At 44.1% G+C, this 26,468-nt stretch overlaps 1 protein-coding gene across 1 annotated transcript in view; it reads right to left on the bottom strand.

The window, feature by feature from the left end:
* Positions 1 to 21,969, bottom strand: part of LOC117283177 (prohormone-1-like) — a 41,184-nt gene extending 19,215 nt beyond the window's left edge. The window contains exons 1-2 of the mRNA XM_033755791.1: positions 21,863 to 21,969; positions 4,301 to 4,434 (exon numbers count right to left, since the gene is read on the bottom strand). Of these exons, the coding sequence (XP_033611682.1) occupies positions 4,301 to 4,426 (126 nt within the window). The 5' untranslated portion in view covers positions 4,427 to 4,434; positions 21,863 to 21,969. The remainder of the gene's footprint in view (positions 1 to 4,300; positions 4,435 to 21,862) is intronic.
* Positions 21,970 to 26,468: the final 4,499 nt, after the last annotated feature.

The raw sequence follows: 26,468 nt of genomic DNA, 5'->3' as shown, positions 1-26,468 counted from the left end.
GAAACAGACGCAGTATCCGAAACGTCGTGTTCTCTGGTGTTTTTAGAATACCGGGCGATGGAGAAAGTACAAAAACCCAGTAATTCTGAGTGTCATACGTCATCATCAGAGCCGTTTCGAATCTGCTTTGAATGCGTTGTTGTGACCTGTTGTTATGACGATATTGGGGTGATCTGTCATAGAATTTGGCGCCCTAACTATACCCCCCAATCACTGGCCAGCACCCCAGGCGGCGAGAACAGATTCTGAGCGGATAACTTGTAAATTTCGCCGATAATCTTCTGGCGGGAAATGTCGCGGCTTTGCTTTTAAATAATTCACCGTACATGCTGAAGTTTGGGGTACGCGGTATCATAGTTGGTTGAGGCACTATGCTTCAAGCCGGAAAGTCGCGGGTTAGAGTCCCGAGGAGGTGGATTTTTTTTTTTCAATTAACCTTATCCTTGCAGCCTCTAACAGAAATGAGTAATAAGAAATAAAGGACGGCTGGCGCTTAAGGCTGACCTCACAGCCATGTGTGAGCCGATTGTCTAGAAAATGTGGGAGCTTCGACGTCTCACAACCCAATGAGCCTCCACGGCCTGTTACAGAGATACCTTTACCTTCTACTTACTGAAGTAGACTGGAAACCGCATGATACAAATTGAATCACGTGACTGTAAATTCATTCAGGTTACGTTTTCTGCTGTCCAGCGGCGAAATAGGATGGATGGGGAGATTAATGCTTCGTGTGTTTTAAAATTTTATTTTAAGAATGATAACTTTTAAATGTTAAATATTTGTTATATAATCCTCCAATTTGTTTTTATTATTTTTATTTGGGATTTATTCTGTATTAATGTTCCCGTCTTTTGATATTTTCCAATATCAGCGCTTTATATCAGGTAGAGATCGTTTTTATATGTGACTGAATTATATAATCTTGTCACGGTATATTGGTTCATAATAATAATAGACCATGAATTTATTATTATTTCATTTTTTACAGAGAACTTGAGAAAATTTTAGTATAACCCTACCACAGAAAAATGATTCACTGTTTATGGTCATGGTCACGCATTATTGTTTAAAGACACGTAAATATAGGAAACGTAAAAGTTAACTTACGATTTCAGGAATTTCGATTTATCGTTCCCGAACCCCAAAGGTTGGTATCTGCCTAGGGGTACATGTACCACAGTGTGAGGAATATTGGTGAGCCCCTCCCCCCTCTGCTACATGCCGTACCAATTTTCAAACGACCCAACGCTGCGCGACCGCAATGAGTGACTAAATTGATTGATGAATAATGACTACCAATGAGCCCGCACGGCAGCAGCAGACGCTGTAACTGAACTTAATTGGATTTTAATGCGTAGGAGTTTACCCCTGTGATCAGGTTTAATTGTATATATTTGTGTTTTGATTTGCCACTGCCTGCTTCATTGGAGATGAGTTTCTGTTCCTGCCTGTACACAACGATGCAAATGTCTATCTTAGCATCCTGTTGCAGTTGGTATTAGAATTTATTTTCAGTTGTTTACCGCTCTCCATGCAATAATATCAAGATTTAAAATTAAATCCTTTTTAAATCCGCCACTGCACTACATGTTTCGGCCCACTCGGCCATCATCAGGCGCGCTGAAACTCGGAGGGAACTGCTGTGCCTTCCGCGCTACTGCGATCCGTGTTTCGTGTTTACAGTGTTGCTAAATGAAGTCAGTGTAGTTCCCCCTTCTATGCCATACGAAAAGGTAAAGTTGCCCCTTGTGTGGGGCTTTGGACGTCCAAGAAGAAGGGCACTCCATTTCCTTTAGTTTCTGAACGGAACTCAGTCCTTGAATTGGCAAAAGGGTAGCTCTCCACGTAGCCCTACCGAACCCATAAACCATTCATAAAGGTGAATTTGCCCCCGTGCTTAACTAATTAAACACTGCGCCATTAAAACGTATGGGGGAGTGGATGTATAGATCCACATTGTCTCTTCATAAGAGATAAACCCATCCCTTCGGCAGAGGGGACGTTACATGAGGACTATGATCGCAAAGGGTATGTTCAAAGAAATTTCTGGTCGAGAGCCTCAAAGGGCTTGGCGCCAAGGTAAACTGATTGCGTGTCCGCCTGTCTTCATGTAACTCTGACTCTGGTGCTGTTAGAGGTTGGTGACTGAGAACGGGGGCTGTTCGGAAACCCAGAAGAAGAGGAACGTCCGCCGGTGAAAGCCGCTACCACGCAACGGCTGTGAAGACGTGACTGTGTTTGTAACAGTGAACTGTAGAGTGTAGTCACGCGCTGTATCAAAGTGTGCAAGTCTCAATGTGATAGAAATTTTTATAAAGACAAGCCGCATATGGGCCTGTAAAAACATAAAACAAAAATAAAAAACGGACAAATTGAGATAAAACTAAATCAATTAAATAAAAATTTCCGACACATGTACCACAAAGGAAAGCCATGACGTTACCGAATGGCGACTTCTTCTATCATCGCGTGTTCAGAATAGAATTTAGTACCTTACCGATGATCCTCTTGCGATCTGTGTCACCATCTGATGATGAATCATCCTCACGGATATTTCATTCTGTCGACAAGAGGTTTATAAGGATGAAAACAGTAAGTCACACGATTGGAAATCTCGTATAACACGAATGACATTAGTCTCTTTGCTATTGTTATAGTCTGTTTTACGAAAACTTTCTCTTTACTCTGATAAAAGCTGGGACGACGAACACGAATATTGTCACAGATGCTTGCGTGTAACTGCCTGCAATATGCGCTATGATATTTGCTTCATTTTGTCCTGGAAACATCGCTTTCCTGTCTCGATGGCATTCGTGAAAACTACCAACTAAAACCGTGTATTTACCGAGCACAGATTCCCCCCTTCTGTGGAACAGCAACTTATTGCGCCAAGTCAAACAAGCCATATCCTCTGCGTTCAGTTTTAAGGGAATATTTCGTAACAAGGGAACGTCCCGGTGTCTGTCAATTAATTGCTTTTCTCATTTCCACAGTTTGTATTCACGCGTGAGGCGAAATCGACGTTGGATGTAATTACAGTGTTACCGACGCCTTCGGTTCTGCAATGGTTTCTGTTGTTAATTATCTAGCCCTGACAAAGTGACATTTAATTTATATGATTTCATCATCCACGCCCAGTTGGAAATTAAAAAGCTAGGTTTATATAAAAAAATAATTTTTAACTCGTACACAGTGAAAAGTTACAAAACTGCGTCTATTAGCTTCTGTCAGTCCGCCTGTCAACACGTAACAACTCGAGAACCAAGAACGGATTTCCATGAAATTTAATTTTAGCTAAGGTAACGGTGAAGTTGGCCGGTCACGGTAGCCGAGCGGTCTAAGGCATGCACTGTCTTCGCTCGCTCGGAAACCGGGATCGTGCGTTCGAATCCCACTCAGGGCATGGATGTTTATGTGCGTTTTTCTGTGTTTGTGTACAGGGAGAAGCCTTGCGACTAGCTGATCACCCGCCCAAGGAGTCCTACCGTATGTACAAGATCTATTAAACCGAAGTGAAACGAAGGGTTTCATGGAGGTAGGCCTAGGCCCAAATGAGGGCTGTAGGGCCAATGAAAAGAAAAAGGTGAAGTTGTCCCTGTGCTTAAATAATTAAGCCCACGCCATGAAGGCGAATGGGGGAGTGGATGTATAAATCAACTTTCTCTTGACCTCTGACGTAACTGGAGGTGAATGATCAGCTTCACGCCTCTGCCGCCTTACCCCCGGGGTGGAGCCCCGGTACCGATTGGATAGGAGGTTGGGTGGACCGCAGAGCCATTCTGGACGACATGAAAAAGAGAAAATTCTTGACCCCACCGGGACTCGAACTCCGAGCACTTGGTCGTCCAGCCCGTAGCCAGTCACTATACCGACTGAGCTATCCCGGCTCATAATGTTAGCTAACTGTACCGTAATTTGTCAGCATGGTCGAGTTTCTATTAAAAATTACCAAAACTAATGGATAATTTGCGAGGAGACACAGAGACCTTTCTTATCTTATGTCGAGCGTAACTCGTGCGTGTCATTTATCTGAGAAAAAACTCTTTCGAACAAAAGATGTAGGTAAGAATTAAACATACATTCTATTCCTGATACAGTTTTTCCGCAAATCTTAGAGGTATGGATATAATTAAACACAGGCTGTTTTTAAGCTTATAACTGCCTGTCCACTCATCTGAACCACGTGTTTCATAATGTCTGCAGGAGAATTAATTGAATCTCTAATAGAACGGAAACCTGTCTGAAGCGGAAAATGCTCCAGTCCCAGGCTTAGTGCAGCACCATCTGTGACGGAACTCACATCCAATTCGCTGATGAGGCGGTCCTTTTCTCCAGGCTGTCCCAGGTTCTTGCCTACAGCCCAGCTCAGCGTTAGCATGGCTACCAACATCACCAGCACGAGTTTTGTTGCTTTGATGGAAGACATCCTGAATCCTGCAATGAAACCAGACAGACGTGCGTACAGTAAGCGCAGATATTGTGGCAGACCGCAGGATAACCATAACTAACTCCACGGAGTTGAGTCTTTGTGAAGCCGTCAGTGGCTCACCTACTCAGGAATTTCCCGACATTTTATGGAAAACGAAATTTCATTACCTTGTTCACAATCATCCGCCGGAACAATCCAGCCTATACCATCCCATTCTATTTCTCTAATATCCATCTTAATATTATCCTCTCACCTATGTCTAGGTCTTCGTAGTTGTTCTTTCCTTCTGGCTTTCCCACCAAAATCCTATGTGCATTCCTTTCCTCCCCATTTGTGCTACATGCTCTATCCATCTCATCCTCCTTCACTCGTTTATTCTAATTATATTTGGCTACGAATACTAGTTATGAAGCTCTTCATTATGTAATTTTCGCAAACCTGCTACTACGGCATCGCAGGATGAGCGTTCAGTTCAGAACCTGATTTTAAACAACCGTTGTAATTTGTCACTGCTGTTCTCTGCCTAAATCATCTTTCAGCCTGCGTCATCGTGACATAGTGACGTAGACTGTGACGTCATTAGCAAGTTACTAGAGTACAGAGTCAACCCATGTTATAACGGACTAATTGAGGAGGGCAGAGTGTCCGCTATAATATAGTATTCACTGCAGTGCACAATAGGATAAATAGCCAATTCACGCAGTAAACATAGAAAAGCACGATGCGATTTATATTTGGGTTGTTTCTTATTCTTTTAAATAGTTTTCTAACTACAAAACCTTCTTAGTGCCGCAGCATCTCTAAACATTTGTAATTATACACAGCCATATTTTGTCCGTTATAACGAGGGGTTACTGTACATGCGAGGGCCGCCGTTAGTCGCTGGCTTTCCACCGCAGCGGCCCGGATTCGATCCCGGGTCTGGTCAAGTGGGATTTGTGGTGGACAAAGTGGCGCTGTGGCAGGTTTTCTCCGAGTACTTCGGTTTCCCCTGCCAATCTTCATTCCACCAATTGCTCCACAATCACCCTCACCTATCATCTGGGGCTGGTACAATAGGCCAGAAGTGGCCGCAGTACAAGGGACTTAGTCCCACCCCACTAGCAATGAAAAAATACTGTACATGCAACGTACAGAGGGAACCGAACTCAGGAAGCCTGAGATCTGCTTGAGCACGCGGAACTCTCCTTCCGCTAGGCTGCGTACTGAAGGAATGACACACCCTCCTAGACGCGATAGACAAAGCGTGTGGGTTCGATCTGCCGCAGCGCCTGTCAGCAAACCAACCGAATTAATGTGAAGCCGGAGCAGGGTCTTCTGGGAAATGACGCCGTGTAGCTTGATGCACGAGGAAAAACTTTCAGAGGAACATGTCGCCTCTGTCTTCCGTGTAGAAGAATAAAGTAACAAGACAGCAGAACTCCTATCGACATGGACGCTAGATTTTTAGTATAAATCACTCTTACTAAATTTCATGTTGCTCTATTAGGTTCTTTCGTAAATGCAACAAATGAAGGGGCCAGGAGATATCGTCAAGTATGAGTTAAATTTACCGATCGCAGTGGCCACGCGCTCCAGGCATAAACTGTCTTCGCCTGCTCGAACGCTGGGATCGTGGGTTCGAATCCTTCTCAAAGCACGGATGTCTGTGTTTTTGTTGTTCTGTGTAGGTAGCGGCCTTGCGATTGGCTGATCCCCCTTCCAAGGAGCCCTACCGACTGTGTATAGGATCAAGAAACTAAGAAAACGGCCAAGGCCCAACAAAGGGCTGTAGAGCCATAGTAATAATGAGTTTGATTTGTGGATTGTAAATATTATCTGGAAGTTAGTCACATTGCACGGAGCTAGAAAATGTGTATCGTTTCATTTCCTCAAATATTCAGTGTACTTAAATAAGAAATACATTACTTTGAGCTTCTCTGTGTTGTTATACACAAGCGTGACCTAGTCCGACCGGTGTTTTTGACAAAATTAATTAAGTCTTATTTGTAATTAATGTAAAACAGGGATTACGTTTTGTCTAATAGAAATTAAAATTAAATTTTGTAAAATGTGGAAATTTTTCGGTGTGACTAAACATACTGAAGTTGAATTGCCCCAGCAACGTAAGGTTCCCAGTCCTGATGTCAAATTTAATCAAAATTCATCCAGTGGTTTCTTAAATGAAACATACGGACGGCCTGACACACAAATACTCTATTCCCAATATGCGTTCTCCGGAAATAGGAACTACCTCTGTCGATTTGGCTCACCTGAATAGTTTCCACCTGAAGATGGAGGCAGAATCCAGCCTCTGAAACGTTGCGTGTTTTAAATAGGAACAGGACAACGAGTAATGTCCAGAAACACCATCTTCACAAACTTATAGAAGGAATATGACTGGATGAGTGCAGATTATAGCAACTGCAGGGGTAAAATTAATCGCGAATTGGAGACGTGTAAATAATTCATGTGGTGTTAATTTTTTTTTTGATCGCCGGTACTTCACAGTTTCCAATAATATGCTGGGCATTTTCAGTCAGGCGGAACATCAAAGAGACGTACAGCGTACGCAAACCCGACTGATAAATTCTGTCGAAGAAAGGAAAAATGCGTCCTTCTGCAAGAAGTATATTCATTTAACATATCCTGTTAAAATGTATTCACGCAGAAGGTGTTGTATACGTGACTATCGAGATATCCTTTGTGTATCGATACTGAGTCCTTTTGTCGTCACGATGAATGCAGATTGAAAGAAAAAATGTTTGCAGTTTTAGACGACTGTTTTATCAGACAACCATGAATTCGTTATTGTTGTGTAAAATTCTATTACCTATTTTTATTTATATAGATTGAAAGAGTTTTTGTATTAGTCTGAAAATGTACAGGAAGTCGCCGCTATGACGCTTTCCGCTATTGTTTTTCTATAAACTTCCTGCGTAAAATTCTACATCCCTTTCTGATTGGCGGTAGGACTGGAGGTTCATTGTTGCGCAATGAAGCCTATATCTGCGGGGTATAGTTTCTGAACCTAAATCGTCAAGGTGTTTCTGCCAACGCTTCCCGAGAGCGAGAAATACTGTGCGGTCCGCATTTTATGCGAATTTGAATTATGCAAATTTGAAAGAGTGCAGTATACAAAATAATGTGGCGTTTAGACTCGTTGCTAAGCGATGATTTGTAAACAGTGAACGTTGTTAGGTAACGTCCGCAACATACACTCACGCAACAATAGAAGAACAGTGTTTTCTGTGGTCCGCGCTGCGGCCGTTGCTGTCCAGGCGCAACAATGGAAGAGTTTTTATGTGGTCAGTGCTGAGATATTATAAGCAAGGGACGAAGTCAGTTTAGTTCCCCTGTGGAGGCGGGGTTGAATACCTCCACCGTGACCCTGCGAGTCGTAGGAGGCGACGAAAAGGGAAGTCTCAAATCTGAGAGAGTAAAATTTGGTCGCGAGTCCCACGGGACTCGAACCCCAGAAAAACTGCGTTGGCAAGGGTGAGAAGCATGCTCAAAAGACAGACCAGTCCTCTTGTCAGAGAGGACTTCCCACAAAAACAAGACTGTATATGTCAAACAGTAATACCTATCTGGTCATGAGCCCCAGATAGGGCTCGACGCCAAGACTGACTGACTGACTGACCGTCAGCCGTAATGTGACTTTGACTTTGAGTTCAGTTGAGTTCTGCCCGGGAAGCTGTGAAGAGAAGACCTGAAAGCGTGAAGATGAAGAATCTCGACTATTAGAAGCCGTTGCCAGGGAACGGCTGGTGAAGATACGGCAGGCAGGAAAATGGCGTAACAAGTGCTGTGGTGATCTGTGAATTGCGGAGTTCAGCGGTGGCGCTGTAATTGCTTTAAAGTCTTCGTTCGCTCGGAAACTGGGATCGTGGGTTCGAATCCCACGCAGGTCATGGATGTTTAGTTTGTGTGTGTGCGTTTTTCTGTGTTTGTGTACAGGTAGAGGCCTTGAGACGAGCTGATCACCCGCCCAAGGAGTCCTACCGAATGTGTAAGATCTAGAAAAACCGAAGTGAACGGAGAAGTTCATGGAGGTAGGCCTAGGCCCACTGGGGCTGTAGTGCCAAGGAAAACAAATGCAGTCATCAATCCATACCCCGTCGATAGTCACACATAGTACGTGAAAACATTAATGAAATCTCACTTTATGGGCAAAGTTTGAAATAATGCAAATCCCCCCCCCCAAAAAAAAAAATCCCAGGAGAATCACGCTGCAGTAACTTGGAACATAGGAAACATCTCAGCATTTGCTTGAAGACAGAGGAAAACGAAGGAAACCTACGTCGACATGCCAACCGTCTGGCATCTAAAGAAAATAAGAATTCCCTGAAGTCATGACACTGCTGACGGTCAGTGACTGCGGTCAGATGGCAGCTGACTGCAAAGCAAACACCCTCACTCGCACGGACACTGGTAGCTCAGGAGTCACTGACTGTGTCATCCATTGAATTCACGTCGTTTTTGTGCCAAATCGCCTGAAATGATTTGTTAATTAAATGGCAACAAACAAGCTTTAACCATTTCAGTAATACAACACACGTGACGCCCTTCCGTTGCGTATACGTACATCCACCCACACCTACCCACCCCCTGCGTATCCTATCTGCGCTCCATCCAGCCACCTATATATTGTCATGCCCTCTAGTGACTAAACACGGGGTTTGCATGTGTAATCGGATTTATTGAACACTTACAGATTGTAACTACACATAAATGCGATAGTTTCATTGAGTTACGCACTCCAAAAATCTCTGTAACTACAGCACACGTAAATTCTTCTGTCTTAGCTAGCCTTTGATTGGCAGCGGCCCCGTCTCTTCCTACCCATCTACCCATTTGTTTTTCAGTTCACCCATCAGTCTTATCGTTCACCCATCGAAGCAGCTGGCCCAAGCAATAATTTGGTATTGGAGTCCTTGATTCGATTCTCGGCTAGAGCACCAATCGTCCTGACAGGTTTCTCTTGGATTTTCTCAGTCTCTCCAGGCAAATTCCGTGATGTTTCCTTAAATTAAGTCACGCCCGATTCCTTTCAAATCCCTTATTGCCATTGAGTGTTTTGATGCGTCATTTAATGAAATAAAAACATGCATTTCCAACAAGTCCCGGACAGTGATGTATTACACTTGGGATTACTGAGTTCCTGGGCTTCGGCCATCGTCTGGTATTCTGAAGGAACGGAGTATTTTGGAAACTGGACCTGTCTGTGCTTCAGAGTAGCCCAATTCGGCACCCCTTCCCATGTGTGTCCTGAGGACGGAAACTTCCAATATCCGAAACGTTGTTTTCTTTCACATATGATAGACAAAGAGCAGAAACTAAGCAATCCCAAAAAGATATCCACCCGTCCCTCCACTGAACAACATATCCAACCACAGATGTATTACGATCTTTGTCGTTGTCAGAACATGTCACGAATTCTCAGCTTCAAATAATCAGTGCACTCGGCAATTCATATGAAATTCTTTTAGACTGGACGCGAGGAATTTGGAATCGCGTTAAATTAAATGCTGCTTGGACCGTGCCTGCACCGATCCTCTTCTGGCCACACTCGCTTTAATCACTGCTCCTGTCAGAAGATTCGATATGCTCTCTGGCCCTGATTGAAGTTATTTCCCCAATTTTAAACATGTCTCTTGTACCATATATATAGGAGCCAGGATAGCGCAGTCAGTATAGCGACTCGCTACTGGCTGGATGTCCGAGGGGTCGGAGTTCGAGTCCCGGTGACAGCAAAATATCTCTCCTCTCCACGTCGTCCAGACCGGTTCTGGAGCCCACCCAGCCTCCTATCCAGTGGGTACTGGGGCTGTCTCCCCCGGGGGTAAAGCGGCAAAGATATTATGCTGACCACTTACTTCAAACTACTGCCAAGGTCAAGAATAAGGGGATCTATAAATCCATTCCCCCATAAATCTTCATGGCGTAGTGTATAATTCACTATAAGAATATAATTTGAGGCAGTCTACACGACAAAAAGTTCAGAAAACAAACAGGACACAATCGTTTTAACATCTGCTTTATTTTGCTGTTGATATCTTCGCTGTGTGTTTCGACCCTTACCTGGGGTATCCTCATGACCATAAATACTGTGTGTCAGATTTATGAGTTGAGATGTTTATATGATAAGTGTCTATCTTGTTTGTTTTCTGAAATTGCTGTTGTGTAGACTGCCTTAAATCTTATTCTTTTCGTGAATTAAACGCAACAGGATGCGTGCCATTAAGTTTATAAAGATAGTGCTTAATTATTCAAGCACAGGGATAACTTTACGTTTTTGTAAATATTGTATATATTTTTTTACTGAACTTCGCTGGCCGTTAATGGCAGAGTTGAATCTGGGTTAAAATTCCAAAATATGTATTGTGCTAGCTTGATTTTAAACTTGTGACGTCAGTTAAACGACGTTATTTCCCGGGCAAATGCATTCCAGCAGCTCGCTCCTTTGGGTAGGTTATAGTTACACCGAGAGAGAAGTGTCATGTCCTTAAGGACCCAATGGTGTCCTCACTCCAGTTGGTGAGCTTATCGTGCCGGCCACATTGACTCACTCACCGCTCAACTAATTGCCGTTCGAACTGGAGTTCGTAACTCCAGTTGTATTTTGATGTAAACACAAGCCTGCACTCGCAGGAGACCTTTGTAAATTGTGTAAATTTGTACATATTACAATGTAATATATTATGTATAGTATACATACAGAGACGACCCCCCAAAAAATATTTGCACACCGTTCCGCCCCCATTTCCTCTGACTCTCCTGCCATTAGATGAGGTGGCTCTGGCATTCGTGTGATTAGCGCCATCTTTTGAGAGAATATCGCACTACACACCGTTCATTACATTTCATTCCTCTTTGTGTGTCTGTCCGTAAACAACCTCTATTAAAGCGCGTATACACTTTTTGGGCTCCTCTGTGTTTTATTATCGCAGTGATACATTTTATACGGTTTGCATATGGGGTAATGATGGGGCACTGTAGAAGTGAAGCGAAAGCTGTCTTGTGCTGTTATTATTCTTCAAAATTAGCGCAGGCTTAAATGAAAAAATCCCTCTCATTCTGGGAAATAACCCCCCTACCCCACCCTCAAAAAACAAAAGACGTCTATGACACTGACAAAAATAAAGGCACGAATCCTAACCGGGCTCGAAAACGAGAATGAATCTGCTGACTAGAAGGCCAGCAGTTAACTCTGCTTCTTCCCTGAGAATGGCAGCTGCAGATTACTCCGAAATATTTGTAAAGATCACGTTATCCAGCATCTCGTCACGGAAAGCAGTAATCTTCATAGTCGTCCCCGAAACAGATCTCGCAGAAGCCCTGAATTCGTCAGTCTCAAAGTGACGCATTCTTTTTTTGAAAGAAAACATCATGTATATACAAAACTGGCCCAGACAGTGCCAACCTGGCCCTCTGTAGCACATTGTTATAAAAATCATATTCTATCATACAGGTCACTCCACGATTTTTGAACGTCTCTCTTAACTTAATTCTAGGAATATGCTATTACTATCTGTATACATACTTCTTTCTCTATTTTTAAATAAATATAGGAATTTTGTTTATGAAGTAACAGACGCCTTGCACAAATATTTTTTCCCCTAGCCCTAAAAGTCCCTCATTGTTACCTTTTGGTTCCCGTACAGTTTACAATCCCAGAAGATGTGTTCCTCCGTTTGCAGCCCGTCACCACATTTGCATTCGGCAACTAGAAACTAACTGTGGAAAGCACTTAATTTCGTGAGGAATTTAGAGCGATGAAGGTCATGAAATTAGGCCGATGTAAGCCAAAATTAAGCCTAGTCGACGGCTTTTAATGTACATCCTCGTTCTCAAATGTAAATAGAAGTCCATTCAGTCGCTGTAACAAGCGAAGAGACGAAACCTGCCCATTACGGATTAATTTCATGTCAATAAAGTCGAGTGGACATTTTGGTTTTAACGAGAGCGAAGCAAATGGCCGCCTGCCGCGTCACGTAACCGAGTGTGAAGTACATATTTGCTTTTAGCGCGGTGCTGTGGCGAGTTAGCAAAGCAGATAACTACTTTTAATGATGCATGACGTTCGCCAGTTCGCTGAAGCAGTTGCTTCTGCATCGGTGCTTCTTCATACCCCAGCGCCGTTAGTGTCGGAAATTCACACGCATTTCGTGAACATGACTCGAGATATAGAAGCTCGCCGCTTTTCGTGAAATTAAATTAGTTATAAGATTTGAGGTTTTCACGGTACTGAACATGCAGATTCTGTGTGCCTGGGCTATTTTATTTATTTATGTTACGACAAGGAGCTAAGTCGGTATAGCTACTGGCTACGGGCTTCATGACAGAGGGTCAGGAGTTCGAGTCCCGGTAGGGCCGAGAATTTTCTTTTCTCCCCGTAAAACGACCGGCGCTTGATGCTGACCACTTACCTCCAACTAGTGCTTAGGTCAAAAATATGTGGATCTATACATCCTGTCCCACATACGCCATCATGGCGGGGTGCTTAATTAGTTAAGCACAGGTACAACTTTACGCTGTCTTCCAACATCTGTAATGCCCCAGTCAGGATTGTTCCGGCTCTAGCACTGCAGTCAGGGCTGGAGCCCTAACAAGCTGGGAGGCGCCCAATCAACCCAGAAGCGATCGGGGCCTTGTACTGACTGCAAGCCCCCCCCCCTTAAATCAAACGCCGTCAGTAGCAAGACTACATAGCGTCGGGTGGTAGGACGACTCATGAGTGATGAAATGAAATGATTTGGAAGAAAGAAATTGTGGCCTAATGGAGCCACTGTCCCGGAATTTATTTGGCGTCACTGAAGAAAATTATGAAGGTCCTCAGTCAACATATCCAGCGGCCCGGACGAGATTCAACCCTAACACCTCTCTAGTACGAATCTAGAGCTTTGCCGCTACACCAACAAGCTTAGCTGTGAGTTGTGGTACCGTTCAGTGTTGTAGGTTGATACCAACGCTTCGGAAGAATGTTCTGCCATCTTCTTCAGGATGAAAGACCTGATCATAAACATGGAAAGATTAAGTTCCTATGAAACGTTGTCATAGCCCAGAAGACTATAATCTGAAGTCTTCTAACTAGAATTTCCTGTTCCTTAACAAAATAATCTCTGTGATAAATTGACAGAATTTGCCAAAATTCCTTGACAGATACATTTTGCTTTTGGTAACTACATCATGTCGCTAGGAGCCGGGGTAGCTCACGCAGTATGATGAGTGTACTACGAACCGGACGGTCGAGGAGTCAGTGTTCCATTCCGGGGAGGGATGCAGATTTCTGTCTTTTCACCGTCCAGACCGGATCTGGGACCTACCCTTTCTCCTATTCAAAGAGCACCGTTGTTCTTTCTGCGGAGTTAAAGCGGCAGGGGCGTGAAGCTGGCCACTCACCTCCATCTAGTTCCTTAAGAGTGTGTGTGTGGAACTCTGCGTCCACTCAGCCACACGTCATAGTAGCATGGTGCTTAACTAAGCAGAGGGATAATTTTTCCGTTACCTTACACAGGCCTATCTATTTGTAACATATGTAACAACTCCACCATTAGATCAGATTATGTAGCGTCAGATGATCTGATGATGAACATGAAGTTCTGGTGAGAAATGGTCGCCTGCTTTCGTCTCATACGGCACTGACCGAATAGAAAACGACACTTCCAACAATTCTTCTGTTGTTGCATGTGTATTCGTTGCCTCTGTAACATTTCTACGGAGCCGTTGCCTAGCGACGTTAAAGAGATACACAGATTGATAGGAGGGATTTATGAAGTGCGCCGTTGAGACTGGCTCAGGTGACATGGTAGAAATACCAAGTTTCATAAAGGCTGGTTCAACGATTCAGAAGTTTATGAGTGGGATTCACGGATACACAGACAGCATGGTGATCTCATAAGCCTACTTTCATTTTTTCTTTCAAAATAAGGGACGTAGGCTCAAACTGAAACGGAAGGGATGTGGAAGGAAGCGGCCGAGACCTAATTTGAGGTTCCATCCCGGAATTTGGCCTGGTACTCAATCACGGGCGCAATTTTGCCTTTGTAGGACGCGAAGTAATGTTACGGATGTGCCTCTGTTTCTGTCATTGTGTTGGGGCGCGTTCACTCAACTGGCTCCGCTGTTAAACTGAGCGCGTTGTTGGAACTTCTATTCCACGTACGGGCCCAAACCAAGGCCAAAGACACTTCAAGTTGATGGCTGAATTCCCAGGGGCAGGAGTCCTTCGCCTCTCAGCTGTGTCCGGGTTGCCCCTGATACTCGCCTAACCACGTATCCCCCCCCCCGAGAATTAGGCCCCCAAGGGGTTAATTGGAGCACTCGCCCCGATCTGCTGCAGAGGATGAAAATGATCGAGTTTTAATTCTTGTTTCCCCTGTAATAAAGCCCGAAATTTATTTTATGGTGTGTGATGGGAATTATATTCAATTACCTCAACTGTCACGCCATAAATGTCGCAGCTACTAATTACAGCCCGATGTCCATGCCACAAAATAAATTCCATCCGGGGTTGCCTCTAATTACAGAGGCCACAAATATCGCGTGTTACTAGAGGGAGTTCGTGGATCGCACCGGGAGACGAGACTAGGGCAACAACTGAAGCCCTTCAAAGCAGAGCGGTTTCTGTACTGGCTATTTGACTAAACATTGCACTCTTCATTTTGTCCGCAGGTTGCATTTATGGTTTCCGCAAATTTCTCAGAATAACTATCGAGTATTTCCTGAAGAGCCCGGTAACGGTGGCCACGCCGTCTAAGCAACGAACCTTCTTCGCCCGCTCGAACACTGGGATCGTGGGTCAGAATCCCACGCAAGGCATGTCTGCGTTTATTCTCTGTGTTGTTAGCAGCCTTGCGACTGGCTCATCCCCCGTCCAAAGAGTCCTACCGACTGTGTACAGATTAAGAAACTGAAAAAGCGGCCAGGATCCACAAGGGCTCTAGAGCCATAGATGGATTTCCTGAACAAAATTAAGTGGAAGATCAATATGTTATACGGTAGGATCTCACTGTGGTAACCACGAACCTTACTGTCTTATGGACTGTGATGCTTCTGTGTAATATATTGCTTCCCTCATCAAGGTCTAAAAATAAGCTAAGGAAGAAAACAATTAGAACCAAGCAGCAACAAGGTCCTGCTCAATGCTGGTTTCTTGTTCGCCTTACTCTTGGACCCTCCAAATGGGGGCGATATGTTCCGAAACGTCGTTCTGTCTCCTAACTACACAGCGTTTCAAATCTGGGACCATTATATATTGGGACGAAATATGTTTGCTGTGTGACTGGGGATGAATTTTTAAATTTTCAAACGAAATTCGCGCTTCGGAGCGTTAAATTATTCCTGGGCAGGAAGAAAGCAGAGAGGACGTCAGAACGAAGACTGTTTTATGAAGTGTGCATGGAGACTAAAGAATGGAACTAAAGAATCTGTGGTTAACAAATTAATATCAAGGTCCACTGTTAGCTCCCTTTGGTCGCTCGTACAAATGTTATCTCACTTGCCCACATCTCTCTCTGTAAATATGACTAGTCTTAGGGCCCACAGCAAAAACTCTGCTGCCTGTTCTTGTCTTTTCACTCTGAAATACGCCGCTCGCTGTGTCTTCGATCCTGAAGACGGAGGGAATATGTTCGTCCGAAACGTAAACTTATCCGGACTACACGGCGTCACATTCCAGAAGTCAGTACTTTGCATAGTTCCCGCTATAAGAATCTCATTTCCAAGGAATATGGACTCTGTTCGCCAGTCAGATAACAATTCTGCTCTCGAGGCATTTCTACACGAGAGAAATCGCGCGTAACCAAGCCAATGTAATTGTATGCCGCCCCAATCTTTCCCGTACATCTCGGCTTTCAATCACGTCACTGTCGTCGTTACATATGCCCTTATACCTGCATCATTTCCACTGCTGTGTAGAAATAAAAAAGTTCGGGATACAATATCTCTGTATATAATACAATGTTAATGACGCTTTGAGAAGTTGTGGTATCAGAATCCGCCGAAAGATCGCAGTACGTGTTTGTTGCACGTAGTTCTGATTCTACCGGTAGGTGGGTTTGTTAGCATTAGTCTCTCCGTCGTCAGCCATCGTCATTTCCGTGAGAAGTGTTTGTTCTGAAGAGCTTCTTGAAGCCCGAGTTTTTGTATTTTTTTCGGCACTGGATATTATTATTTGAATTCCTTTTTAACGAATAAGTTTTAACATTCTCTCACGGGCCGGCCTTGATTTCTCATGCTGTAACGGACGAGCAGATGGGTGAGCCCTGCTGTAGTTGCTGAAGTGTCCGTGGACACAGGAATGCGATTGAATTATTTATGTTCAAAAAAATGTGAACGAAAACCCCTGGAAGCTCTCATGTGGCCATACAATGCTCTGTCTAAGGTTACCTCTTAACGTAGGTTCCGTTGTACTCACGTTCACCTGTTGCGAAAGGGACTGGCGAAAGCAGGGAGACATGCGCAGCGTCAGTTTTCATCACATGTAAGGTGCTCGTATTGTTGTTAGAAGATTCCCAGGCTTCGCCCCTTTGTTCTTCTGATGAAAGTAGAGTAAACGTGAAGACAGAATGGTTGAAACCAGTGGCTTGAGACATGGGCCGCTCATTTCTTATTTCCTGAATTAATATCGAACTGTAAAGGTCGGGATAGATCAGCCGGTATTAGCGACGGCTTATGGGCTGGATGGCCCTGGTTCTATTCCCGGCAGTGAAAAATTTTTCTCTACTCCACAGCTTCCAAACCTACACTGGGGCCCACCCAGCCTCCTATCCAATTTGTACCGGGGACTGTTTCCCCGGGGGAAAGACGTGCAGCTGACCACTCACCTACATCTAGTGCCTAGGTTAAGATTTGTGGAGCTATACCTCCACTCCCCTATATGTCTTCATGGCATAGTGCTTAAGTAATCACGCACAAAAACAACTTTACCTTTTAATGTAGAATTGTATAAGGTGGAAATACACTGCTGGTGGCTTCGACTGCAATGAGGTTTAAATTAGGTTAACTTAACTTGGGAGGGCTGCATGAGAAACCCGCGTAAGCAACTTGGAAATTTGGAACCATCTCAGCATTTGCTTGAAGACAGAGGAAAACCAAGGAAACGTGTGTCAAGGCGGCCGGTCGCAGGAACGTCCGGATGTATGATGTATGATTTCTAGCCAGCAGTCCGGCAAACAAAATGATGATCAAGTTCAACTAAACACAAATTAATAATCACTGTTACCTCTCGGAAAACACAACTCACACCGCATCTCCTTTACAAAAATCATTCGAATGATGATCTGTACGGAGCAAGTGGCATTTGTTCTGAGCACCAAACGAGTCACACAAAGAGGCGATAGACAAGTCTTCTTGACTGTGGCGCCGTATAATCTGGCAGAAGTTAACCTACATTTCAGAGGAACCTGCTGCCTATGTCTCCGTGGCTACATTTACTCTCTTATCTTGAAGATGGAAACAGCACGTTCCTCCGAAACGTCAGTAAACTTCTACCAGACTACACGGCGTCACATCCCAGAAGACCGCACAACCTTTTGTTGAGAGCCACCGCCCTGACGACCTCAGGTACCCCACAAGTAAACTCTTGAGTTCGACAATATCCTGTTATTTAACTTTGACAGCCGGCACGTATAAAGATGCGCTTCTTCTTGCTACAGAAGGGAAGTTAGAGAACTTGCAGGGCTAACATTTCTGTAGGCTGGTGATAGTGCTGAAATGTGGGGAAACGACCATGGAACCGTAAGTTTTCGTGGAACACTGTTCGGGAGAAAGGGAAGGTTTCTGTATTTTGGAATGTAACTCCTTACCCTTGATAATGGATACCGGAGATCCTCCCAGATTCTGTGTATCCACCAAACTGCACAAGACAGTAATCTTCACAGACACGACAGCCAGGGGATTCCCACAGCCCCATGCTCGTAAGGCTGCCTGCGTCAGAAGGCGCAAGAGAAAAGCCATGAATTGATGTCATGGTATTGCATCCGTATTTTACGATATGTACGGAAGCCTGAAGATGGGATGAGAATCCGACGTTGCGGAAATCCTGAGTTGTGTGTGGTGCAACATGTGTATGTGGTGCCACCTGCTTTAACTAAACAAATTCCTTAATTCCTCTAAGCACACTGGTAATTACACTAAATATGCTTCCTTCTTTCACCCTGTAGAGACTGGATTTCTTCGACATACTATACTAATGGCTGTACAGCCCTTTCTTGGGCCTTGACTGCTTTTTCAGTTTCTTAATCTTTTTACACAGGTGGTAGGACTCCTTGGAGGGGGGATCAGGCCTTCTCAGGCCTTTGCACACGGGACAGCACAAACACAGAATAAACGCACACAGACATCCGTGCCTCGAATGGGATTCGAACCCACGATTCCAGTGTTTGAACGGGCGAAGACAGTTCATGCCTTAGATCGCGAGGCCAATGCGATCGGCATTTCTTGTACGTAGTATATACAAACTCAGCTCGTACCTCACAGGAAAAAATTACGTCACCACTACAGAGTCCAACCGGTTAATGCTGTTTAGGGAAACAGTCGCTGTTTACTGTGAGAACCATATGGAACACAGATACACTCTGTGGGCAGAATGCAGAGTTTTGTATGTTAAAGCAGGTGGTACATATAGTAACCGCTGGGCTCCATGAAGCCGAGTCCATCTTGAGAATTCAGTGGTTCTAAAAGTTTGTGACGATGGTATATCAGTACAGTTATCTTGTTTCTGAACATTATCATCGCCCTGTTTTCATCTAAAGCTCGAAAAGTTTCGGAAACTGGATTATGCTTCCTTCCTCAGATGGACGGCAGCAGACTAAGTAGATATCTGGAGAATTTTGTGACCATCCTTTGGTACTGTCAAATTTAGCCGTAACGACATCTGGCGCTCATAATGAGCGGGTGACACAAAAATGCTAATTTTTAAACATTAATAATAGAAAATATTTCTTTTCTGTAACGAACCAGCCTAACTGAATACATCTATGTGTACAAATATTTAGGTATATGCACGAGTTATGTGGGTTCCATTCAAATAAGTACAGTCACCCATTGTTACCACTTTCAGCCTGCTTTCCTTATTTCCAGAAATTAAAAGGAGAATTAGGAGATCATCTGTCGTCTATAGCCGCCCATTTTTCTGTATAACCGACCATTTTTTAGGCATATGAGGCTTATGAAATCACTTTGCTCTCCATGCGGCTGTGTTCCCAGTAATGTTTTGGTTTTCATTGCGGTCCGTGTCATATGAAAGGAAAGCAGGTGATTAGTTCTCCCCACAACTTCCTGCTTTAACTTAACTTGACTGCCTTATTCTGCAGTGTTAGGCTGGTGCCACAAGAGCGCACAAAATGCGTCCGTTGTAATGAAAGTACTTTATGACGTACGTTGCTGAGGACACCACGCAGTTGCAGAATGCGGTGCGTAGTTTTCTGTTTGCAATGGAGCCAGGAGAAAGCGTAGCATTCGCCTCTCTTGTTTATTTCTACAGCGGACGTCACGACGTTCGTTACAACGGACGCAGTTTGTGCGCTCGTGTGGCCCTAGCCTTACAGGAACTAGACAAGACAAACCGAAATATGACTTACATTTTGCACATAAAAAAACGTGCTTCTTATCTTGACTGTCTCCCTATCCGGCCGTGTGTAACCCCAGAACAGCCGATAGGGGTGCTCCACTAGAGTCCGTGAGCTGTTTCCAATTTTTGTCAAAAATGCACAAATGTAAAGGACATTGTGCATGAAGACCTATGCACATCCCTGCGCGAATCTCGAACATAACTCGTTAATATCTGTCGCATAAAAGAAATGTTTCGAACCAAAATGGTGCAGAAAGGTGAAATCCGAATTTTATATTCAGTATATTTTTTCTAATTTTTTAATTTTCATTAGTAATTCAACAAAATTCACCACACTGGCCGCGCTGTCTAAGGAATGAACTGTCTTCACTCCCTCGAATGCTGGAATCATGGGTTCGATTCCAACTCAAGGCATGGATGTTTGTATCGTGTGCGTTTATCCTGTTTGTGTTGTTTTGTATGTGCCTAGCAATTGGCTGATCCCCCGTCCAAGGAGTCCTGCCGACTGTGTATAGGATCAAGAAACTGAAAAAGCGGCCAAGACCCAACAAAGGGCTGTAGAGCCATAATAATGCAAAAGGCAAAGTTATCCCTCTGCTTAACGAATTAAGCACGACGCCATGAAGGCGTATGGGGGAGTGGATGTGTAGATCCACATTTTCTTGACCGCGGCTCTAGTTGGAGGTGAGTAGTCAGCTTCACGCCCCGGCCGCTTTACCCCCGGGGAAATAGCCTGTGGTAGCGACTGGATAGGAGATTGGGTGGACCCCAGAGACGGTCTGTATGATTTGGAGAAAAGAAACTTCTTGACGCTACCGCGACTCGAACTCCGAACCCTCAGAGCCACAACAACAACAATAATAATAATAACAATTAAACAAAATTGATTATTGTGTGCCATCCTGCAGTTGTAGTCCCGTTGGATTTATTTTGTCAAATTTTATGCTGGATATCCGAGAGCGTGTTTCACTTGTTTGTAAAGAAAATCCGAAGTTAGAATTCATGAACTGAGGGTGCAGGGACTGCGCCAGATTTGTTGCGCTGTGCGCGCGCTTCCGGGCTTATTGGATTACATATTCTTTCTGAGTTTCGGCTTACCACGTGGCATTAATCTCGATATTCACATATTGCAGATGCCGGTTATATTCTTGCGAAACTACTCACAGAGCACTCATTGCACGATCATCATTTGTCTCCTGAAATTTTTAAAATACTCGCAACTTCCAGGAACTTTTCAGAAAAAAAAATAGATTTAAAATTGTTTTTTTCTTTATGACATAAATCACATTTTTATACTACGAACCGTTTTTCAGGAAGCTGATAAACTTTGATTTAAGATTTAAATAAAACAGTAGCCATGTTCAGTGTGAGCCGAAGTTAAAAATACAGAATACAATGTACAGACTCCCATAATGAAATTTAATGACATCCAAACATTAGTTCCGTGGATTTGCGATGTGAACATATAAGACTTCCTCATTATGCTTTCATTTTTTTGCGAAATGTTAAAATGTAGCGTAGAGAAATAGGTTGGGTTTGTGGGGACTGGATTGATCTGGCTCAGAACATGGACCAGTGGCGAGCTGTTGTGAACACGGTAATGAAATTTCGGGTTCCATAAAATGTAAAATTCTCAGGTAACTGAGCAACTGGCGGCTTCTTGAGAAGAACTCGACTCCATGGAATTAGTTAATTAAAAGAAAATTTATTACAAACCTCCGTTTATCAAATTTAATAAAATCAGAAATGTAGTTTCGTATGCCTACCATGTGGACAGATAAGACTTCCCCATCATGCTTTCATTTTGTGTGAAATTACATACGGGTAGTTAGAAATGCTAGTGCAAATCGGTAGTAGTTACAGCTTTGTCGACTCACCTCTGTCTAGACGTGACTGGTTGCTTGCGTCAGTGCGTACAGATGACGGTTGGGTTGCCTATCGTGTACGTAACTGAGGAGGACTTTACCGCGTGTGATAGCCCTCTTTATAAAACCGACTTCCCTTCCCACCCCTTATTCACCCTTATCCAAAACTTGACCGACACACTCCCTCCGCTACCAGCTGTTTCGTTCGACGCGCAAGCCTTATGACGTCACGGAATAAAGCCACCAATCGCATGCAACAATATTCGGTTTAGTATTTTCTCCAAACGCCTGATACGTAATAATTTTTATTCGCAAATGAAGAAATCGTACACCTACGTAGTTTCCATGGAAGATGTGGAGACGTAGAAAGAGAAACTGAAATGTCATTTCTTCATGGGCCCCAGACACGATCATTATCTGACAATATCCCGGGGAGTTACATTATGGCCTACATTTTTTGGTGTTCTCTATCCTACACGTATTTCGAGATCCATAGTAATGCTTGTCTGGAGACCGAACAAATATATCTGACTCTTTAATGGCTAGAAAATGAGTTGCAGATGTAGGAAGAAACAGTTCACAAATTCAATGGGAACCCTCTTCATTGGTTTTTCAAACTTCCACACTCTTCTCACATTCAGGTTATGTTCATTGAATTACATTTCGTATGCATAATATTGTAACGGATTTGCTCGAAGCATTTCTAGGCAACGGTTTGGTAAACACGTTTCATCGTGCAACGATGGAAGATGTGTCTCAGTGGACGAATGTTATGGCTCGTTGCTAGGCAACAGTCATTGCCCCAGTGAACTCACTGGCTAGGAATCTCGTGCCTTGTGTTTTCTATGTTGTCTGTGCGGAGCCTATATAAAGAAGACCTGTTGTAGCTTAGATCATGCAAAATATCTCTGTGTAATTTTCGATGAAAGGATTACATGGAGACTACACATAGAAATGATTGAAGCCAAGGCCTTCAGAACATTTATTAGAATCTATTCCCTCTTCAAAAGTGAGCGTTTAAGCTCCAACATTAAACTAACCCCCCATAAGGCTCTGATCAGATCTGTAATGACTTACGCTTGCCCCGCCAAGGAATTAGCGGCAGACACCGGTCTCTTGAAAGTGCAGCGCCTGAAAAACAAGGTTCTGCGCACCGTTGCAAAATTCCAAAGTTGCACACAGATCCGCGATTTCGCACACGGCTTTCGTCCTTGCGTGTGTTTACGGTTATATACCAAAACTGTGCAAGCAACAAGCAGAAATCATACACAATCATGAGAATGAACATGTTCGCGGTATAGGACAAGGTGAAGCCCGACGCAGAAAATGAAAGAGGCTTAAAGTTGGCAGCGGTCAAGCTTACGGCCATTCAAGTGACTAGACTGCCGTTGTAGCATAAGATACATAAGATAGACATGAACTACTTTGCAAAGCCTTGACTGACAGAGGACCTGTATATAGTGCACACGGAATGTGCGATACGTACACTTGACGAAAGGCCAAGCATATTCATAAGAAACGAATTCATCCTCTCGTCAGAGAGGAAGTTACACAAGGACTCTGACCATAAGGTCTCAGTTGGGAGAAAAAATCTCTCGTCGTGATCCTCAAAGGGCTTCATGCCAAGACAAACTGATTGGCGGTAAACCATCAGTCGTAAAGTAACTTTGACTTTTACTTCTACTTATCATATCAAATTATGAATGCCTGAACCAATCCTTATGAAACTTGGTATGTATATCATACCACCTGAATCCATCTTAACGGCCTACTCATAAATCCTTCACATTAGTTTTTATGTCTGTATATGTTTGCTAGGCAACGGCTTGGTAAAACTATACAGCGGCAACGAATACTCGTACACACGCAACAAGAAAATAACTGTGGGACGCGTCCTTTTCTATGCGGTCCGTGTCATATCAAAAGAAAGTAGGAGATTAGTTCTTTCCAGAATTCGTTGCTTTTACAATTTATTTTGTGTTACACTCTGCACGTTTCGGCCATCTTGAAAATAATAATCTGGGAGCATGAACTGATTCGCAAGAAAATTCCTGATATGGAAATTTAATTATATCCTGTAAGTAATTCTTTAAAAGGCAGTAATTAAAACTTATTTCATGTTTAGTTATACATGTCCATTCTCCATTTAAGATTCTAGATGTAAATTAAATACATTTTTTTTTTTAATTCGCATAGTGGGGGGTGGAGTCCAACTGGGTCCACTCGGCACGGCGGCCACTGATTGGCCTGCCCGGGTGATTATGATCGTGGAGAATTTGGTGGAATGAAGATTGGTAGGGAAACCAAAGTACTCGGAGAAAACCTGCCCCAGCGCCACTTTGTCCACCACAAATCCCACTTGACCAGACCCGGGATCGAACCCAGGCCGCCGCGTTGGGAAGCCAGCGACTAACCGCTTCAGCTATGGCGCGGCCAAGTTAAATATATTAATGCTGATGTATAATTCCACAGTTCAGAATTTAAAATTTTTATAAGTTTTTTTTTTACTGTTTAAAAAAGTGCCGTTTTGTTGAGCAGTTGGTTGTACTTCGTTGAATGTTTTTCTGTGTCTGCAATGTTGCCATGATCGCTCGTCAGGTGTCTCTGCCTTTCTGTTGGTGTCTGTAAGACTGTCTGCTTTCCTCGTTATATCATCGAACTAACGGCTGCTACATAATCATTAGCCCATCTTCATTTTAGTGAAGGTCTTCTCACCTCGAGGTATATTACGGATAATGTAGAAGTAAATTTATATAACGCTGGCTTATATAATCGCCTATGCATGATAATGAATTGAAAAACATTGGGAAGGAAACATCCATTGCCTAATCGGGTTACTGTCCCAAAATTTGCATGGAGGGAAGGCGTAAAACCACGATTGCTGGTGTTCCGCAGAAATTGGGACCGAGCATGTGTCTAGCCAAATTGTTCAGAGCTTAAATAAAGCTGAATTCCATGAATACATATGGGTGAGTTGCATTGTTGCTCCGCGTGTTCTTAACCTTGGCACAGATTGCAGCTTCACGCCTCGGCCGATTGACGCTCTTGGAAAGAGCGCGCAGCACCCATAAAATGTAAGACTGGGTGGAGCTCCAGAGGCGTCTGGACGCCGGGGAGAATGTTAACATTTGTGCCCCTTCCGAAACCCGACCACCGAATCCTGGGTCGTCCAGCCTGTAATCTAACCGCTATACCGACTGAGCTACCCCGGCTCTTATGTTGTGGCTAGGCAAAATCATTTCGTACAGATTCCAGAGAAACTTTTCATATCATTGATCTTGAACGCGCTGGAATTTTGGTCCGTTTGGTTGGCTGTCCAAGATGTGACGCACTGTCAGAGACGTTTCGGCCAGTCACTCCACCGAGGCACTTCTTGGGAAAGAAATGTGTATATACAGTGTTTGTTGCGACTATTAGTGCTCTGCCATCAGTGACTTTGAAGATTGTCTTCTGGAATTTGACGCCGTACAATCTGGTATATTGCCACCTACGGCCTGCTAGTGCTTCGGACAATAGTTATGTCCATATCTGACAAATGGAATTATACTGGCATATAGCTAACCCACTGCCTGTATACCTAACGCACAGGCTATTTCGTTTTATTGCTAGTGGGGTGGGACTGAGCCCCTTGTACTGCGGCCTCTTCTGGCATATTGTACCAGCCCCAGATGATAGGTGAGGGTGATTGTGGAGCAATTGGTGNTATAGCTAACCCACTGGCTGACTCCCTGGCTGTATAGCTAAGGCATTGTCTGTATAGCTAACCCACTGGCTGACTCCCTGGCTGTATAGCTAACCCACTGGCTGACTCCCTGGCTGTATAGCTAAGGCATTGTCTGTATAGCTAACCCACTGGCTGACTCCCTGGCTGTATAGCTAACCCACTGGCTGACTCCCTGGCTGTATAGCTAAGGCATTGTCTGTATAGCTAACCCACTGGCTGACTCCCTGGCTGTATAGCTAACCCACTGGCTGACTCCCTGGCTGTATAGCTAAGGCATTGTCTGTATAGCTAACCCACTGGCTGACTCCCTGGCTGTATAGCTAACCCACTGGCTGACTCCCTGGCTGTATAGCTAAGGCATTGTCTGTATAGCTAACCCACTGCCTGTATACCTAACGCACAGGCTATTTCGTTTTATTGCTAGTGGGGTGGGACTGAGCCCCTTGTACTGCGGCCTCTTCTGGCATATTGTACCAGCCCCAGATGATAGGTGAGGGTGATTGTGGAGCAATTGGTGGAATGAAGATTGGCAGGGGAAACCGAAGTACTCGGAGAAAATCTGCCCCAGCGCCACTTTGTCCACCACAAATCCCACTTGACCAGACGCGGGATCGAACCCGGGCCGCCGCGATGGGAAGCCGACGACTAACAGCTTGAACTATGGCGCGGCCCAACCCACAGGCTATACAGCTAACCATTTTGCTGTATATCTGAGCCACTAGCTCTGTACCCAACCCACTCTGTACACTCGTGCATCTAGCTCGCTGCCTGTACAGCGATCCCACTGGCTGTTTAGGAAAACAGCACCCAGAAAGCTGACTCCAGCAGGCGTCCGGTTCGAGCCTTGACCGGGATACCAAATATCCTGACTGAGGTTTACCGTCCTTTTCCTCA

This window comes from Cryptotermes secundus, unplaced genomic scaffold (genome assembly GCF_002891405.2).
Source record: "Cryptotermes secundus unplaced genomic scaffold, Csec_1.0 scaffold2092, whole genome shotgun sequence".
Classification (NCBI taxonomy): domain Eukaryota; kingdom Metazoa; phylum Arthropoda; class Insecta; order Blattodea; family Kalotermitidae; genus Cryptotermes; species Cryptotermes secundus.
The sequence above is the reverse complement of the archived record's forward strand: the minus strand, read 5'-3'. Positions and strand labels throughout refer to the sequence as shown.